Raw genomic sequence first — 21,212 nt, 5'->3', positions numbered from 1 at the left:
CATCCGCTGCTAAACCTCGCACATGCAGTAGATAAGCTCCAACATCGAGGACATTAGACACGAGGGCTGCAGGGTCACTCCACTCTCACCACACACTCGGTCTGTTTCGGGATGAGTGCCTAACGCTGTACCGAGCCTGTGTGTAGGAGCATACAGAAACCTGAACTTTTGGGATAAGGACACTTTGCAACAACTACCAGGGCTACGCCTCTTGTTGGTGTAGCTGGAATCCCCGCACCGGCTACTCCTGAAGGTAGTTCATTCAGGTGTCAGACGAATATCCTCCTAACGACTACCACTGACTTTACACCTCTCTCACATGTCACGAATATCTCATACCTCCCCACATTCGACACTAGTGCCGTGAATGTTTCAGACACAGAACACACAACATAATCGTAGAAGGCCTTCTATGAGAACCACTTCCTAACCTCCACAAGTGCCTACCCAAGCACCACAAACAGTACATATTTCACATTACTGTCTTACGTACGAGTACACTGTACAGCTGTGCCTTGCATATGTTCTTGTCCTATTTTGTATGCGCTATTCTTTATATAATATAAAGTTGAAGAAATACCTTGCCACATTTAGGTCAAACTCTCCTAATTTTGGAAATTTAAAGCAATGGAGAAAAAAATGAGAGACTTGGGCCAATGCACTGCATAAATCAGTGATCTTGTATAAAATTCCCAGCGTATAAAATTTACTACGGGTGTCTGTGAGCATTTAAAAGGAAAACATATATATGCGTTTCATAATTTCTTGTAGTGTGGAACCAAAAATTCGAAAGCTTCGATAATTTAATGAGTAAATTATTTTTTGGCCCATTTCACTGGTGTGCTGTTTCATGGTTCGCTTACATTAGCCCTTTCTCTTTGTTGCTGGATTCTATCTTACCCTACTTCTTAGGTGGCAATTATGGCTGGAATGATGGGGATCATGATGTCCCCCCTGTGGCGGGGGGGACACAAAATGGCCGCACTATGGGGTGATACTACTACTCTGCGGCCAGGTTGTGTTAGGAAGAATTCTGCCACCGTATTCCCTGGGTGTCGTATAAGGCGACTTAAAAGGGCGGGGTGAGGGGACTAAGGACCCCCTTCTCTGTTTTTTTAGTTCCTACAATGAGACAGGGAATAGAGAAAGGGATACGGGATTAAGTTATTCCCGTACCCTGAAGACTGGGTCTATGTGCTTGGATGTAGTACGTGATGCTACAAGGGAGGAGATTCAGAGAATGTTTGTGAGAAGAAAGCTGGAAATGTTAGCTTTGAGTGAAACAAAAATGAAAGGGAAGGGTGAGTCTAAGTTTGGAAGTGTGAATTGAAGATTGTCAGGTGCTGGTAGAGGAAGGGCAAGAGAAGGTATGGCCTTGTTAGTGAGCCTGGAAGTGCGGCAGTGTGTGACTGAATGGAATGAGGTGTCATCGAGACTGATGTGGGTGAAAACGAAATTTGGACGTAAGATGTGGGTATTTGTGAGTACATACGGGCCTGGTAGCAAAAGGGATGCAGAAGAGAGGGAGTCTTTCTGGAATGATGTTGATGAGTGTCTGCAGAGTTTTGGAGCGAATATGAATGTGGTAATGGTGGGAGATCTGAATGCTAGAGTGGGAAATGTAGCAGTTGAAGGTGTAGTTGGTATGCATGGTGTGCCTGGAAGAAATGAAAATGGGGAACGAATGATAGGGATGTGCGTTGAGCGAAAGATGGTGATTGGAAATACCTTGTTTGGGGAGAAAGATATTTAGAAGTATATATGGATGAGACAGGAGGGTGGAAAGGTTCTTAGATACAGCATTGATGGACTATGTGGTTGTGTCCAGGAATGTATCAGGAAGATTGTTGGATGTGAGAGTTTTGAGAGGGGAGGGTGGAGGTATGTCTGACCACTACCTGTTGAGGGAAAGTTGAGAGTAGGTACGAGATGGGGGAGAGCTAGAAGAGATACGTGTGGCAGGGAGGTTTGAAAGTGAGTGAGTTGGATAAAAGAGAGAAAATGACAAAATGTATCAGGAGAATTTGAAAGATGAGTGGAATGCAGTGAAAGATCAGGAGAATGGCAGCGTGGAGGAGGGATGCTTAAGAGTGCTGAGGTGGGACATGCGGAAGAGGTGTGTGGTGTGAGACGGGTGAGTGGTGGTGTAAGAAAGGGAAGTGAATGGTGGTGTGACGAAGTAAGTATGGCTGTGGCTGAGAAGAGACGTGCATATGAAGTGTGGCTACAGTGGGAGGATGAGGTGTCATATGATAGGTATGAGGAAAAGAGGAATAGGGCGAGAAGGGCTGTGTGTGATGCTGAAGTGGCAGCAGATGAGAGGTGGGGTAGGTGATTGACTGAGAATTTTCAACAGAGTAAGAAAATGTTTTGGAAGGAGGTGAAAAGGGTGCAAAAGGGAGAGTCTGGGAAGGAAGAACAAGTAAAAGGAGAGGATGGAAGGATGTTAACTAAGAGGGATGCAGTAAGGAAGAGATGGGCAGAGTATTTTGAAAGATTGTTAAATGGTTAAATGCAGAGGAGGAAAGGGAGGCTGAGATTGTGGCAGATGAAAGGATGCAAAGAATATATGTGTTGGGAGAGTTGAATGACTCTTTGATCACGATGAAGTGCAGGAGGCAGTAAAGGAGATGAAAACAGAGAAAGCTGCAGGTATGATTGGGTGTGCTGTGGAATGCCTGAAAGGTGGTGGAGCAACTATTGTTGAGTGTTTAGTAAGATTGTTGCATGTGTGTTTTTTTGAGAGGTATGATGTCAATTGACGGGACAAATGCTTGTGTTGTTCCACTGTAAGGGTGATAAGTATGAATGTACTAGCTTTAGGGGTATAAGTCTGTTGAGTGTTGTAGGTAAGGTGTATTGTAGAGTGTTAATTAAGAGAGTGAGAGAGGGTAGAGAGGGAGTGATTGGTGATGAGCAGTGTGGCTTTAGGACTGGGAGAGGATGCGTGGATCAGGTGTTTGCTGTGTGAAAAGTATTTAGCGACAGGTAAGGATGTGTTTTGGGCGTTCATGGATTTAGAGAAAGCATATGATAGAACTGATTGGGAGGCTTTGTGGACTGTTGTAAGATTGTAGGGACTTGATGGTAGGTTGCTAAAAGGAGTGAAAAGTTTTTATGTAAATAGCTGAGCTTGTGTAAGAGTGGGAAATATTGTGAGTGATTGGTTTCCCGTGAGAGTGGGGCTGTGGCAGGGATGTGTGGTGTCGCCTTGGTTGTTTAATATTTATATGGATGGTGTTGTAAGGGAGGTGAATGCAAGAGTGTTAGGTGGAGGTTTGAGTCTGGTGAATGCTGATGGTAGAGAGTGGAATCTGAATCAGCTGCTGTTTGCGGATAATACTGCACTGGTGGCTGATTCAGAGGAGAGATTAAGACAGTTGGTAGAGGAGTCTGGAAGGGTGTGTGAAAGAAGGAAAATGAGAGTAAATGAGAATAAGAGTAAAGTGATGAAGTGTACTAGGGTGGTTGATGAGAGGATGATGAATATAGTTTTGAATGGTGAGTTGCTTGGGGAGGTAGCGTGTTTTAAATATCTAGGGTCACATGTTGCTGTGGATGGAAGAATAGATGCAGAAGTGAAGTTTAGAATGAATGAAGTAGGAAAGGTGCTGGGAGGAATGAAAAAAGTGTTTAGATGTCGTTCGCTTAGAACAGATGTAATGAGAGGGCTATATGAGGATGTTGTGGGGGAGGCGATGGCTCAATCGGTAGAGAGGTGGCCTGCAGTCCTAGCGGACCCGGGTTCATATCCAAGCTGGGGCAGGGAACAGTTTAAGGATTTGAATTTCATAAAAACAGACATTTCCGATCTACCAGAAGACCCGCCGACATGTCGTAAAAATACCCCCGCTAATACCAATACACCAGTCCTGTATGAGACTGCCCTAGCATGTATTCAATATGGACGGTGGATGTTAGTGCCGAAGTGGTGACATGTAGAGGTGTATGGTATGAAGGAGGACTACTGGGCCTTGAGAGCAGGCTGTGAAGCTTATGCCCGGAGTCGGACACATAAAAAACACATTAAAAAAAATGCGTTATATGGGACTGAAACCTGGAATATGGGTGTAGCAGAGAGGAAAAGTTTGAATGTAAAGGAGATGAGGTGTCTAAAGAGTACACATGGAGTGACGCGTATGGATTGAGTGAGAAATGATGAAGTGCGAAAGAGAACCGGAGTTGTGCGGGAGATGGCTGATCGAATTGAGCAGAGGATGTTGCGGTGGTTTGGGCGTATGGAGAGAATGGATGATGAGCATTTGATAAAAAAGATAACTGGATCGGATGTGAGAGGTGTAAGGCTGAGAGGAAGACCACGATTAGGATGGATGGACAGTGTGAAGAGAGCGTTGGATGCAAGAGAGATGTCTGTTGAGCATGGAAGAGTGGCTGCTCGTGACAGAAATGACTGGAGAAAAATTGTAAATGAATAAATGATGATGCAGCCCTGAGGGGATATTCTCCTGCATTTTGGTCTGAAGTGCTGATCAGGTCAGGTGCGGGTTTGGGGATGGGTCCATCAAGATGTGGCAGGAGTAAACCAGCTCTGCTGTCGGGTCCTTCTGCGGATGTCACTGATTAGCACTGCGCAGATGACCCTCGTGTGGTGTGGTGCAGTGAGGAAGTTCCCTCTCCCCTTTGGGCTAAGGTGCGAATGAATGCATGTGTGTGGAATGTGTAAATTGGGAGTGTGTCGTCCTGTCTCGGCTACCTCTCTTTCTCTGGGGGAAGCAGCCTAGGTATATAGATAGGCAGATTTTACATTACTTAGTATAATAATCTTAAGCGTTAAGTAACAGCCACAGGTCTGCGCTAGTCATTTACTGACTGGTGCAGGACAGGCCGAATGGTGCACTGTTGGACACAACTTATTCTGACCTATCAAACTTTAGACGTAGTTGGCTGGCATAGGAGATTTCGTAGCCCAACTACGTGAATTACTTTCTATTTTATATAATTCTTTCTCATGCGTGTTATATATATATATATATATATATATATATATATATATATATATATATATATATATATATATATGTATATATATATATATATATATATATATATATATATATATATATATATATATATATATATATATATATATATATATCAAAATACTAAGTACTACAATCTGGATATATCCAGACGGCTATACTTTGCGATTTCCTTTCTTTTTTTTTCTTGTTATCTCACATTATAACCGAGATCTTTATTAGTCTAAGGTATTTGTAACAATGGTTTTCATTAACTGTGTTGTGAGCAGATTTTTACTTGGCTTGAATGAAGAAACTTGGTTTACATCATATATAACCTACACTCATCTTAGCTGATTATTTGTCAACAAAAATTGCAGTAATATTCCAACACTCACTTGCCTCTGAAGATATATGAAACAGAGTTATACATTTATGTTCATATTACTTCATTGCACTAGCGTAATTTGGATTTTCATTGTTATTTCCTCTGCTGAATATTCAGTCTCATATCTCGACTGTATTCATTAAATATTTTCCCGTAAAACTTCCCACAAGCTCAAATCCCACACAGGAGCAGTGATCATTACGCTCACTCTCACTCCATCCACAGCCCCGGATAACCTGCGCATCCCACCTAACATGGACGTCCTCTACTTCAAGCTCAACCACAACAAGCTGGCCAACAGGGCGAGACGGGCCATCCTGCACGTGTGGCTCAAGCCTATGCCCTCTGAGTTGGACCGCACCATCCTCATATCCGTATTAAAAGTGACCAGGCCGGACAACCCAGAGGACTACATCCTCACCGAAGTAGGTTTCCCGTGCAGTTTTAGTAAGCATGGGTTAACACGTGTTTCAGTATAGCTTTATAGGTAACGTTCTGGATTGTATGAAGGTCAGTGACATATTTTTTTTTAGTTCCATCTTTTCTTAACAGATCTGAGGAAAAATTACGTGTACTATGATCATGAGAAACTAACAAAATTACTGACAATTAATCTCACTACTTGACCGGCTAACTTTCAACCATAGTTTCTTTTCCCAAAGGAGAATTTATGTAAGATAATGTTTTTATTTTCTCTTTCCACCTCTAAGACATCTTAAATGTTGACATCCTTCGCATTTGACGACATTCTGGAAGACGAGGACAACACCCTGGTCCCCACCAAAACACATATGATAATTTCTGTCGCTAGAAGAAACAATTAATTTATATACTTATTTTTTTTTAAAGTTGGGCTCAGGCTTGTAACTGTTCACATGACGTAGATCTGAAACAGCTGCTGATTTCAACACCGAACTCAGTCTCCTTGATAAAGCACTTCAAAGTCTGTTGTGGTGCATGTGAGTATATTTTGTGTCCTCGTTCTGTGTCCGACACTCGGCAGCAGTATGTAGCCATAAAATATCCAACCGAATAAAAGTACTGTATCTACGGTGTATGCGGTAATGTTGCCAAAGTCGTCTGCAGCCCTTGACCTGCCACTGGGGTTCCCTTTGGATGTGAAAGTTGCCAGGAAAAAATTAAAGCGATTCAATTCCCAGAAAATGTCACTATGGCACTTATATCGTATGCCTTGCTTGAGTCGGGTATGCAGCCGAAGCACGTATCCGATTCGTGGTAGATAGACGCTCCTGCCCTGCATAGCTCTGGGTCACCCGTGTGCAACATGTAGCACCTGCTATCCCTCCAATGAGGTGGTAGGCGGGTGTTTACCACTGTCCCAGGAGGTACCACCGTGAAAGTGACGAGGGACCAAGGTTCGTAGTTAGCCTTGCACAACACTCTCAGGAGGAGAACTCAACCACATTTACCAAGTATTGAAAGTCTGAGCTAGGAATACTGCTCATGAACATCTGTACACAGCAAGTCTTCTTGAGGCCTATGCCTCCTCCTTTTTTTCCTGCAGCGTTCCACCTTCCTACCATGGCGAGGCACTGTCCGCCACAGGATATCGACTGCTTGCTTGTGGTCGATAGGTCTGCTCAGTCTGACAGATCGGGGTGAAGCAACAATAAGTTTTGGTTAAACCATTCAGAAAGAGGAAAGAAACAGTAAAATCTATCGTTGTCGAGACTTAACCGTAGTGGCTACACTGCCCTAATGACTGCAAGGACAGAGGATAGGCAGTAATTTTAATTCATAGAACACATTATATATAAGCTCTACCACTGGTGCAGTTTATGCCACTGATTTTGCATTAATTTTGATCAGGTATTGTCAATATGTCAATGTCTGTAGTACACGAGTACAACGACTTGTTTGTATCATTTATACATTCATTCATTGTACACCAGGTTTAAAGCACTTAATGTGCATCGTTTTCATTACCGCCGCCATCTAAAGCTGGCAAAAACACAATGTCTAACAGCTTCCAGACTAAAAATCACAGACTGTTCAACAGCTGAAGTAGAAGCTGTGAGCTGCTGTAGGTTAAGCTCCTCAATACACGGTACTGTTGACACTGTCTTAGCTTCGTAATCTCTTGCGTTAAATGACATTGCCTTTAACGCCCTTAACCAGGGGATTTCTTTCCTAAGCCAATAAAATCGTCTGATGTTAGCCAGAATAAAATGAAAGATAACGGGATTAATGTGTGTGTTCATTTAGTTCAAATCTCGGCTTTATTCATTTTCTCCTTAAGCTCCTGTAATAAAGCAACAGCGTTCAAACCAGTGATGTTTTTGACCAAGTATGTGTCTGGGATTAACGCCAGTTGTGTTGGAGTGCTGAGCTGTAGCGGGTGTAGGGGAGGGGGTGACTTTGATTGGTAACGAGAAAGCTAATCTGCAAAACTGGATTCATTTACATTAACATAAAGTTCCTAATGACGCTATTATAATTTCGTGGCAAATATCGGATAGCGTGTTAGCTGACACATCAAGGAGTATAAATCTAGTGTAATTGCTGCCCCATAACTGTTCCCATAACAGTTACCTTGACGATTACCTTATGTAAGCAACTAAATAACGCAAAAGCACGTGAAATGCTGTGACCACAATTCATTAACACGTTGGCTTGCTCAACAAGAAACGTAGCTCCTTGATTCATTGATAATTCCTCCAGGTCCAGTGATGCAACCAGAATAATAATAATAATAATAATAATAATAATAATAATAATAATAATAATGTTATAAAATGTATGAAACTGGAGGAATGCTACAATGTCAAGAACCCTGTAGGCACTGTACTCGTTTTACTCTAACTTATCCTAAAATTGCCATCCCTCCATTGTTGAGTTCTAGCAAGAGATTAACAAGAATTTGATGCTAGTTTCGAAAAAAGTGCCATGGAAAGGATGTTGAGCCGTAGTATTGTCTTTTTTCGCCAGTGTACTACGTGAAGCAAGCTACAAAAGGACGAACATCTGGACCAAGTTAAGGTGAAGCAACTATAGGCGGAGGCTCCATAGAGGCCAGGCAGGGATGATACAATGATAGTACGTGTAATCCCATTCCTAAATTTCTTTTATAATTTGCATTCATTTATATATTGCATGGGGGAGTAATAGTTAAGCCATAGCCATGGAAATTTTCTTTTTGAGTGCACAAATGCTTAAGTAATTGTTCCACCCTAATGGTACTTACATGTGCAAAAGAGGACAAAATGAAGGTAGGGGATTACGTGTGCTTATTATTACATCATCCCTGACTGGACTGCATAATGCCTTCATTTAGTTCCCATGGTTTTTGGAGCTGTACCATCCCTACGTCATAACACATCCTTAATTTCAAAAATGTATTTTTAAACTTGTTTCACTTTCTAAAACCTATATTGAGGGTCCATGAACGGTTAATAACGTTAAGGGCAATAGACGTGCCGGCGCTGTCACCACAGAAAATCTCCTGACCCATGATACATCTGTTTATTTTTATCTTTGATTCTATATACTTTTTAGCATGTCTGGGCTAGTACAGGTATGGATAACATTTTTTTTTTTTTGGCATAAAAAAGCTTATGGTAATACCGTGCTGTTTTCACTTCCAATTAATAACAAAGTTAACAGGAAGGAGCACACAGAGAGTCCAACACCCGCGCCCTATTTTAAATTTAAGGGAAACCTTTGACTCTGTCTTGTGATCTTGACCATGAACCGATTTTTGTAAAAATCAAATTTCTTCGTTCTTTCACCACCACGAACCTCTTCACCAAGTTTGGTCCAAACTGGGATGGAAGTCCTTAAGTTGACTTTGCCTTGTGCCTCTGGGCTTACACTTCTTTTTGAAACAGAATCATTTCGTCCTTGACCGATCTTGAACTCCTCCAAGAAGTCGTCGTGCTAACAGACACACAGGCAGACAGACAAACTGAAAACAATACCCGAAGGAGATTTTCATCCCTACTACACACCTTTAAAATTTTTTGATCCTGAGCGGTTGCGAAGTTATCGTGCTAACAAACACACACACACACAGACAAACACAGACAGACAGATTGAACACAATACCAGCTTCGCTATCGCGGCTGGTAATCAGACAACATAGTATCGCAAGGGGTAAATGCTTGAGTGAGATAAAGGTCAAGTCTCACAATGGCTCCCACTCCACAGTACCATCATACTCTGACCTTAGGAAGATCTTAGGAAGGACTCTTTGTAAGAGGTTGACGGAGATTATATATAACCTCTTTAATGCATAATATCGTCCTTAACTTGTTAAAAACGTTCGTGACTGGAATAAGTAATGCACAGACGTCATTGTACTGAAGCGGGTAATGAATAAGATTTTTTTTTTGTGTGTGCAAGGTTTTGAATGGTAAGTTGCTTGAGGAGGTAGAGTGTTTTAAGTATTTAGGGTCACATGTTGCTGTGGATGGAAGAATAGATGCAAAAGTGAAGTTTAGAATGAATGGAGTAGGAAAGGTGCTGGGAGGAATGAAAAACGTGTTTAGATGTCGTTCGCTTAGAATGGATGTAAAGAGAAGGCTGTATGAAGGTATTGTGGTACCGACTGCGTTATATGGGGCTGAAACATGGAATATGGGTGTAGCAGAGAGGAAAAGTTGGAATGTAATGGAGATGAGGTGTCTGAGGAGTATGTGTGGAGTGACGCGTATGGATCGAGTGCGAAGTTATGAAGTGCGAAGGAGAACTGGAGTTGTTGGGGAGATGGCTGGTAGAGTTGAGCAGTGGGTGTTGCGATGGTTTGGGCATATGGAGAGAATGGATAATGAGTGACTGGTGAAAAAGATAACTAGATCTGATGTGAGAGGTGTAAGGCTGAGAGGGAGACCACGAATAGGATGGATGGACAGTGTGAAGAGAGGGTTGGATGCGAGAGGGATGTCTGTTGAGCAAGGAAGAGTGGCAGTGCGTTACAGAAAAAATGGAGAGAAATTGTGAATGAATAAGTGATGGCGCAGTCCTGAGAGGATATTCTCCCGCATTTGGTCTGATCAGCTAATCAGGTAAGGTGCGGATAAGGGGATGGGTCTATTATGATGTGGCAGGGGTAAACCAGCTCTGCTGTCGGGCCCTGCTACGGATGTCACTGATTGCACTGCGCAGGATACCCTGGTGCGGTGTGGTGCGGTGAGGATCTATCCCTTCTCCCCTTTGGGGATAAAATGCAAATGAATGTGTTTGAATGGATGAGTAAATGAGGAGTGTGTCGTCCTGTCTCGGCTACCTCCCTTTCCTTGGGGGAACGGCCTAGGTATATAGATAGATAGATAGATACCAAGGTATGCTTCAAGGTAGTTTTATGTCACACTGGGTTTACGTAATTTTTCGCCAACATGTCTGTGATAAAAGTTCCTGCTATTTTATTAAATACAAAATCATATAACCTACCACGTACGTACCAGGTGTACAAGTGGCCTCTCCTGTTTTTTCCTCCATGGACTTTGGAAATCGGTGTAGTACATCCGTAGTAACTGAAAATGATGAATTTTGCCACAGAACAGAGTCATCAGTCACGGTTACTGCGGATTTACCACAGTGACTTTCAGAGTCTGTGGAGGGAGAAACAGGAAATGCGACGGGATTTCTGGTGCCCACAGTATGTATTTATTGGCTGAACTACAAATTTCGAGTTTTGATTAGAAATATAGTGAAAATTCCCCATGCATTGTCGGAAATAGAGTGATGGGATTCTGACAAGACTGTAATTATTTTGTGGTGTGTGAGGGGGAGTCCAATGCAGTGTCAGACTTTCCCGTGACTCACGCACCTTCCCAGTGTTAAAGCTAAAGAAGTCGACACGACGGCGGTGTGATCAGAGGGCATCCCGACGTAGGCTATTGGATGCATGATATTCCTAGTGTGATCACCTTAACTTTGCAGAGATTTACGCTCTTTTGCAACATACTTTACGTAGCTTGGTGTTAGAATAAGACAATACTACGGCTGTCATCCTTTCCATGGTACTTCTTCGTGATTAGCGCCATAATGTACTGCTAATATCTTGTTACACCTTAGTATTCAAGCTGGAAAATGGAAATTGTAGACAAAGTTAAAGGGGACAAAGTATAGTAGAACAGCACCGAGTATGCTGTGCTGTATCGTAGAATAAAAGGTCGTGCTATGATTATATAATTTGTGTAATCCTCTTAATATTTTCAGCGAGGGAAGTTTTTCCTTAGCAAAATAAATAAACAATATAAATGAACTAAAAATATATACAAAACGTCATCACAGACACACTGTTCCTGCTAACAGCTTCTAACCCATTGCAGTAGACGGGGTCATTCTTAAATTGAACATAAATATCCAGGGGTGTCAGGAGTACAGAAACAAGAACATCAACGTGCTATAGCTCTCTCTCTCTGTCTCTGCCTCTGTCTGTGTGTCTGTCTTTCTGTCTCTGTCTCTGTCTCTGTCTGTCTGTCTGTCTCTCTCTCTGTAGAATCGGTAGAGAGGCGGCTTTCAGTCCTGATGGACCCAGGTTCGAATCCAGGCTGGGACAGGGAACAGTTTAAGGATTCGAATTTCATAAAAAGTAGACTTTCCTGATCTACCAGATGAACCGCCGACATGTCAAAAAATTACCCCCGCTAATACCAATACACCAGTCCTGTATGAGACAGCCCTAGCATGTATTCAGTATGGACGGTGGGTGTTAGCGCCGAAGTGGTGACATGTGGAGGTGTAGGAGGACTACTGGGCCTTGGGATAGGCTACTGCCCCCGAGATATAGGCCCTAAAGCCTTTGCCCAGAGTCGGACACATAGGAAAAAACATAGCCTATATACTACAGTATAATATATATATATATATATATATATATATATATATATATATATATATATATATATATATATATATATATATATATATATACAGTATGTGTGTGTGTGTGTGTGTGTGTGTGTGTTACACAGCCCAGCCTATAGAGACGGTCACACAGACACCCACCACTCTTTACCATATATCAGACAGAGGGGCAGGTGAGTTCCCCCACTCCCTCATTACCTCCCAGCCCCTACTACATCTCGCAAGGGGACGGCCAGGGGGGGGGGGAGTGTTTACGGGCGTGGGGAAGGACTACCTGGGTCTGCTTGGGAAAACGGCCACCTTTAGTAATGGAAGAGAAAACACAATAAGAAAATAAAAAAGATATCTCATTTAAGCTGCATGTAATCTTCTGGTGGTTGCAACAACAACAAAATAATAATAATAATAATAATAATAATACTTAGGAAGCATTGGACTGAAAATTAACTAATGAAAGATGAAGGTTATCAAGCCCTGGTTGCAATATATATATATATATATATATATATATATATATATATAAAATGGAACGACATTCCATCAGCTGTAGCACCGTCGCCTCCAATCTACGTCTTCACTGAGCCTACATTTGAAACTCAAACCGTGATGAACATTAAACGTGGCTGCCGATAGTACATCCTTTCACATTCTGGCATATGTTCACTTCCCGTCACTCCATACCGACGAGCTGTACATATACTGAAATACTCACAGCCAATACAACGCTTCCTGTTTATCTTGCACCGTTCTCAGTTCAAGTACTCCTTCCTGATTCGAAATGAGCTAGCATGGTAATATATTAATTCTGGTTATGACATTTCCTCAGATAAAGAGGTCTTGCAGAGTAGTATTATGAACTAGCCTGATGTACATAACGGTTATGATCTACATGATCCGCTACTTCTCTGCAAACATGCGTACGCTACATACATTTCCCGTGTGTAGTTGCATGTGTGTGTGTGTGTGTGTGTGTGTGTGTGTGTGTGTGGATGAGGGTTGCCATGTGCGTGCATGGTGGGGTGTAAGGGAGCTCCGGTCTTTACAATATATGGGAAACTGACGTGTCCGGGTGACGGTGTGTACACAGTCCTGTATTTACTACCCGTACACACGTCACCAGGTAATTGTACACGTGTCGGGGCCATTACGCTCTCTCTCTTGTGTGTGTGTGTGTGTGTGTGTGTGTGTGTGTGTGTGTTTGTGTGTGTGTGTGGGTGTGTGCGCGCGCTCTGTGTTTGTTTGTCCAGGAGATGCCGGCATGTGAGTAGTTATTGTGTAATGCACCCACGTTCGTGTGAATGGGACACGTGTGTGTGTGTGTGTGTGTGTGTGTGTGTGTATACGGAAGGCCCTGCGTTTCCATATTTACACACAAACACACATACGCATAAACTGTTATTAAGTCAGCCACCACCTGTCTTCCTCTCTCTGCTCTTCATCAGTCTTTCTGTTTTACTTTGCCCCCCCCCCTCTCTCTCTCTCTCTCTCTCTCTCATAGAGACAGGTAAATAGATATGTATATGTTCAGTATATACTTCCCCTCTCCCTCTCCTGCATACAGATGTAAGCATCTTTTCAAGTACTTGCGTGGATTGTCTGCCTGTATCAGTAATTAGCCTCTACTTATCTGAGCAAAACTACCCGGCGGTAGAAAGAACAAAATAGATAATAAAGTGGCCTTCTTTGGGGCTAATGGATAATTTCTAATTCTTTTACGAAGAAGAATTCCTCCCAAGTTTATGTTAATCGTTCGGCAGGGATACGAATACAGTATATTTTGAGGACTTCAGTTTGTTGAAGAGATTGATTAGGCTTCCAATTCCTTCACTGTTAGGCGTCTCATCTAAGTTTAATTCAGTAAGCTGGAGGGAATAAAGTAAAAAAAAAAAAAAGCCCCTGTACTGAATGGTTAAGATGGTTATGACTGATTACATGACACAGCCAGTGGCACCGCTGTGTGGCATGGTCGTCAGTCAGTAGGTGGGGTCAGGGTAGGTTGCATTTTTACTGAAAGTGGTGTTGCTCAGTGAAGTTCTCTCTGAATATTGTTGGCCTGAAATTATCACCAGAGATGTCCTTTGGGTTCAAACTACTGATACTTACAGACAAACTTGACAGACAAAATCTGACTCATTTCTGGTGCCATATCATCCATACCTTCAGGCACTGATAAAATGTGGTGAATGAGGATTAGGCGTAGGTCCGATTACACGACAAGGAAAAAAACAGTCATTGAATCTGATGAGCCAAATGTCTGACTCGAGAGACTTTTCCCATAATACAAAATATGTATAGTCTCAGAAACATACCGAGGATCAATTGTGAAGATTGTGTGGCCTTGAATTCACCTAACCCAGCGTCACAGGCAGTCCCTACACACCAATGCCCTCAGCTGACTTGTTGTTTCTCATGTTTCTATGCTTCACTTTCACATCTCCTCTTTTCAGTGTTCATATTTCTTCCTCAAAAGGGCCTCAAACTTCCTGCGCATTATTTGGCAACGCGAATGTATTTCTTATGAAGTGCCTGATTTGTGTGTGTGTGTGTGTGTGTGTGTGTGTGTGTGTGTGTGTGTGTGTGAGAGAGAGAGAGAGAGAGGAGGGGGGAGAGTGTAAGGGCGAAAGAGAATGATGTACCTGTCATAATGCCGTGTTGCACCATATATAGGTATACCTCGTACATACCGTACCCACATGATCAAAGGGCGTGCACTATGGCTTCGTCCCCTTCATTTCCTCAATCTCATTATAATCACTCCCCCATACTCCTCTTTCGTTCCTCTACCTCCTTATTTTCTCTCCCCCACAACCCTTTTCTCTTCTTTTCTTTCGATCTCACTTCCTTTTCTCCATACCCCTCTTCTGTTTCTCTGTCACCTCATCTTCTCCACTCCATACTCCTCTTCCTTTTGTCTACCTCCTTATTTCGTCTTCTCCGTTCTCCTTTTCCGTTTCTCTCTCTCTCCCTCTCTCCATACCCTTCCCATTTCTTTTGTGTCTGATGTATGCCCTTCCATGCTGTTCTCTTCCCAGTTATTCATATTAATTCTTGTTCTCTCAGTTATTTTCACTTCCTCATCTCGTTCCCTTTCACTCCTCCGTTTCCTTCCATCGCATTCTTCCTCCTCTGTACTTCTTCATTCTTCGATTTCTACTCTTTCTCGTTTCTCTCATTCTCATCCCATTCTTTATTTTTCTCTTTCCATTCTCTCCCTTCTAGTTCCTTTCCCATATATTCAGCTTCTCAACCTTGTCCTCAACGGCATCTTTCGTTCGTTCTTTCCCTCTTCTCTTCCTCATTCGCTTCTTCCCTTTCGATTCTTTTCTCATGGTTACTTCCTCTCTTAGCGCCTCCTAACTTCCCATAAGATTCTTCCATACCCGTTCATTTCACTTCTTCCTCTTGTTCCTACAGCTCACCATTCTCATCTTTCTTTTCCCTCCGTCGTGTCTTCTCTCCCTTCTCCTCTGCGCCATTCCTTTCCGTTCCCTTAATTTCTTCCTTTCAGTACCTCCTCCTTTTCCAGCACCACAATTGCGTAGCCTTCAATTCCTATGCTCTCTCATAATCTTCCTTTCTCTTTCTCCCTGCCCTCTGATCCACTCCCACCCCACTTCCACCTACACTCGAGTCCACTCACAAACACCCCCATACACACATCCTCGGTTTTCACACATACTCATCGTATCGAAAGAAGGTGTAGGTCAGGGTATCTTGGACTTTACCCTAAACACAAACATCCCCCACCCTCAAACTCACAGTCACGTCCAGGCCAACACCTACACTCACACCCCACTCCACACCAACAATCTACTCCACACCATCACACACATAACAATCCGCCCTGCACACACACACACACTACACACGTCCCCCGTTTCACTCACTCGCTCATTCCGTCGTCCCATGCCTCTTCTTACTATATCTTTCTCCTCCCTACATCGTTCATCTGTACCCATCCATTCATTCCCCTCCCTTATTTTTCGATTCTCCCCTTGGTCTGTGGTCTGTCCCCTCCCCTCACCCCCTACACACACCTTCCCCACACCATTAATCCTTACCCGTCCATTCATATCTCTCCCACATTTTTTTCCATTCTCTCTCTCCATGCTCTCTGCTCAACACTTCCCCCCCAGACACACCACACACATGAGCCGCTGTTTTTCCCACACACTCATCGTATCGCCCGCTGCATGTAAAATGCTGAGGTGTGAGCACTGGCATTCCCTCCAAGCACATCCCCAACCACTCATCTCCACACACATACCGTCGTTTCACTCACATCTCTTCCCTACACACCCTCAAACGTACCCCCTTTAAATACACACACACACACACACACACACACACACACACACACACACACACACACAAACACACACAGCCTTGCCCTTAGATCGGACTATATGAGCTCTCAGGTAAAAGCTGACGATCACGACCATCAAGTGATCCTGACCGAACCGGTGAATTACACACACACACACACACACACACACACACACACACACACACACACACACACACACACACACACACACACACACACACACACACACACACACACACACACACACACACACACACACACACACACACACTCACACACACACACACACACACACACACACACACACACACACACACACACACACACACACACACACACACACACACACACACACACACACACACACACACACACACACACACACACACACACACACACACACACACACACACACACACACACACACACACACACACACACACACACACACACACACACACACACACACACACACACACACACACACACACACACACACACACACACACACACACACACACACACACACACACACACACACACACACACACACACACACACACACACACACACACACACACACACACACACACACACACACACACACACACACACACACACACACACACACACACACACACACACACACACACACACACACACACACACACACACACACACACACACACACACACACACACACACACACACACACACACACACACACACACACACACACACACACACACACACACACACACACACACACACACACACACACACACACACACACACACACACACACACACACACACACACACACACACACACACACACACACACACACACACACACACACACACACACACACACACACACACACACACACACACACACACACACACACACACACACACACACACACACACACACACACACACACACACACACACACACACACACACACACACACACACACACACACACACACACACACACACACACACTGCCCCATTCCTCCCAGCCCATACAAGGGAGAAGGTGGGAGAGGGCGCCTTGGTGAGTGTACCCTGGCATTCTCTCTGAGCACAGGACCATGGGAGACGCGGCCCCGATTCCCCGTAGTTAGAGGGAGAAAGGAGATCACGCGAGGGCTGTGTACATTACGATTTTTTCTTGTTATCCTCTCCCCCTTTTTTTTTTTTCTTTTTTTTTGAGAGGGGTACAATAGACGTCGGGACAGTGATGATCGAGAGAGGGGAGGCGTATGGTTGGTTGGGATTTGGGAGAGGGGATTAAATGAGATTGGAAAGGGGAGAGAGAGTCCATGAGGGGGGTAAAGGGGGAGAAAAGGGGGAAGCAGAGGAAAGGGTTGATAAAAAGGAAAGGGGACTGTCAGGAAGAGGTGAGTGAGATTGTGAATGTTGGAAGTGAAGGTGTGAGAAGGAAGGTGACAGGAGGGAAGAGGATGCAGTTGAAGGGTGATACTGTGTGGGGAGAAATGAAGGGTGTGGGGAAAAGTGGTGGGAAGAGAAGAAGGGAGAAAGGAAAGAAGAGGTAACAGAAGTAGGAGAGATATTGTGTGCGAGATGAAGTGATGGGACAGGAAGGAAAAGGAGTGAAATTATTAGGAAGAGGAGACAGGCATGGGAGGATGACCCACAGGCAACAGAGGTAGCAAGAGAAGAAGGATTGGGGAAGGGTGAAGTACTATGCTGTCTTTGTTCTCTTCTTTCAGTAAACTTATTTATATATTTTCAGCAGTGTTATTATGTATTGCTTCAGAATGAATAACGCATTACCGACTTATCTATATTATCAGTTTATTCCTGTCAATGTGACTTTTTTTGTTTGCTTTTGTTACCGGTACATGACTTCATCCAGCCTCAGAAAACTTCTGGAAGTGCATATGGTTAGAAATAACTACTATTAATCTCTTCAGTAGGATATACAAAACGTACAAGAGAATGTTAAGGTGAAATATGCAACATAAATCACTAACAGGTGGTACGGAACCTCCTATGGCATCTAAAAAACAGTTCTTGATCGAAGTTTTTGGTATACCACACCGACCAGAATGGCTCTGCTAGCATGGTGAGTAAGCAGGCATGGGTACAACGGTGGCAGGTGCGGTAAGTCTGGCGAACAGTTGTTTGATACGGGACAATGAATCAACAGCCGTACTATCTGTCCTCACCCTGGAATAGATCGTATGTAACATGTTCCTTATCACAAACACGCACATTTGTTCTCGGTTTTATACGAACGGTACTGTATTTATCATCATTACACTTCTTGATAGTGTGAGTAGGCTATGTGCTTGGTATTGTTTGTCTGTCTTTGTCCTTCTGTCTGTCTGTCTGTGTCTGTTCGTTAACAAAATTATGGAAAAGCTTCTAGATGAAACTGCACCATGGCACAATGCTTTAGGACCATCAAAGTATCAGTTATTTATATCTGACGGAAAAAGGTCATATGCCATAGGGTACGGGAAAGATAAAAAAATATTTCACCCGATTTTGACCAATCTTGGTGGAGGCGCTTAGGGACGGGAAGGATGATCAATCAGAGGTAAACATCACAGAGTTAGGTCAAAGATTTGGCCCTTCAACTCACATGGGTTTGATTCGACTTGGATCAGACTCCATTGAATAGTTTAAGGTTAGTTAGGTATGTAATGATTCTTCTTACAGAACAATAGCTCATGATCAAGGTTGCAAGATAAGATCAACTTAAATTTTGTTTTCAGATTTAAACTAAATTTGGTGGATGTGATGAAGGTCAAGCAAAGATGATGCAGTTCAATTTGAGCGTAATATCAAAGGCCAAGGGCACAGGGTAAGATTTAAGGTTTGGCCTCAAGGCCTTTCCACGCAATCGTGTCACCTGTCGTGTTAAAACACTTACTCCTCAGCTTCGAAGCATGGTGACGAATCACGCTATAAATAATAGCTCAGAAGCGAGGAAGGTGCTTCAAATCATACCGTCTATATGATGATCATTCCACCATTTTTTCACTACCATACATCAAAACCACAAGCCCTCACTGATCATATGGAAGGCCCCTTAGACTGTTTGCTCGGCGAGGGTGTTGCAATCTCTAAGTGCTCCTCGCTGTTGTCATGTCATTACTTATTTTAATCCCCCCATACACATTCATATGAAACAGTGTTAGGATGACGGTTATTATTATCTGCGCCCACTGAGAATACACTATGTTCCGTGCCAAAAATATGTAAAATTTTCCCTTACACACTAAGACCGGTGGTTTTTTTTAATCACCATCGACATCATTATGGTTATTATGCTCTTTTTGTGTGTGTTATCAACGACCTCACGCATCAGTGTTAAAATCATGATGGTGACGATGATGATGATGATGATGATGATGGCGATTACAGTTGAGATGAAGATAGTGATGTCGCTGATCATGTTCATTATTGTATATTACCAATGCGAAACTTTCCTAAGAACCTTCCCTTCGGCAGGACGTGACGACGGTTAGAGAAGAATTCAACCCCGACGAGGGCACGTGGGTGAAGATCGAGGTGTATCGACTGCTGCAGGAGTGGCTTACCAGGCCTGAGGAGAACCTAGGCCTTGTGGTCACAGCCTTTGACTCCCAGGGGCGGCAGGTGGCAGTCACCGACCCTACAGAGACACCATCCAACGTGAGTGCACTAACACTTTACTGCCTACTGGAAGGAATAAGTCCCCTTTGAGGACATTTCCAGTAAGTGTTACGGGAGAAAACCCCCAGGCATGGACCAATGAACCTTTTGAATATGAGGCAGTAGGTTCACAGTCACACTTTATCTAATTTCTGCATTTACCTTATCGAACTTTCTGCTGTACATCCAAGCTCAGTGCCTTAACTGCTAGTACTTATATCAGTGAGGTTCCTTAATGACAGGGTGCTCATGACTGTCATGGTTTCCCCTCCTGTCTCTCCTACTCGAGGATGAACTAAACTTCTGTATATTTGTTGTCACGAGGTGAAGGATGATGTCCAGTTTCAAAACACTAATGATGTTCATATTGCAGGCGCCGCTGCTAGAGATCCACACGGAGGAGACCCGCAGGAGCCGACCTCGCCGCTATAGTGAGACTTCCCTCTGCAAAAATAATGAGACAAGATGCTGCCGCCGCCCGCTGGTGGTAAACTTCGTCGACCTCGGGTGGGATTTCATTGTTGCCCCCAAGGTGTATGAGGCTTATTTCTGCAACGGCAAGTGTCCCTTCCTGTACGCACACAAGTACGCCCACACCACCCTCCTGCAGAAACTGAACAAGCCCAACGCCAGAATTGGGCCCTGCTGCGGATCAAGGAAACTTTCGCCCATGAGGATGCTCTACTACGACCATGACCACCAAATCAAATTCGACATCATATCGGAAATGGTGGTAGACCGCTGTGGATGCTCTTAAGCTCCACGCCACACGCCGCTAAGTCCGCTCTTTCTTATAAACATCTGTGATGGAGAATAGGTTTTTATACCCGGTAGTAATTTCACTTTCCCTTACCCACAGTGGAGCAAAATGCATTCTTTGGTGCCCTTGGGAGAGTTGGAAAATCCTGCGAGTTGCCTCCAGTTGCATACATTGTTCGTGCAATCTAGTAGACGTGGCCCACACTCCAGGGTTGTTCACGGGGCCCAGGTGAGATTCGCTGTGGTTCCCTCCATGC

At 43.6% G+C, this 21,212-nt stretch overlaps 1 protein-coding gene across 1 annotated transcript in view; it reads left to right on the top strand.

Moving 5' to 3' along the window:
- myo (growth/differentiation factor myoglianin) overlaps positions 1-20,953 on the top strand; it is an 88,313-nt gene extending 67,360 nt beyond the window's left edge. The window contains exons 2-4 of the mRNA XM_080271637.1: positions 5,593-5,792; positions 20,014-20,196; positions 20,570-20,953. Of these exons, the coding sequence (XP_080127763.1) occupies positions 5,593-5,792; positions 20,014-20,196; positions 20,570-20,953 (767 nt within the window). The remainder of the gene's footprint in view (positions 1-5,592; positions 5,793-20,013; positions 20,197-20,569) is intronic.
- The last annotated feature ends 259 nt before the right edge of the window (positions 20,954-21,212 follow it).

Source organism: Coenobita brevimanus, chromosome 47, assembly GCF_032717465.1.
Source record: "Coenobita brevimanus isolate Jiangsu-jjx chromosome 47, ASM3271746v2, whole genome shotgun sequence".
In the NCBI taxonomy this organism is placed as follows: Eukaryota; Metazoa; Arthropoda; class Malacostraca; order Decapoda; family Coenobitidae; genus Coenobita; species Coenobita brevimanus.
The sequence above is the reverse complement of the archived record's forward strand: the minus strand, read 5'-3'. Positions and strand labels throughout refer to the sequence as shown.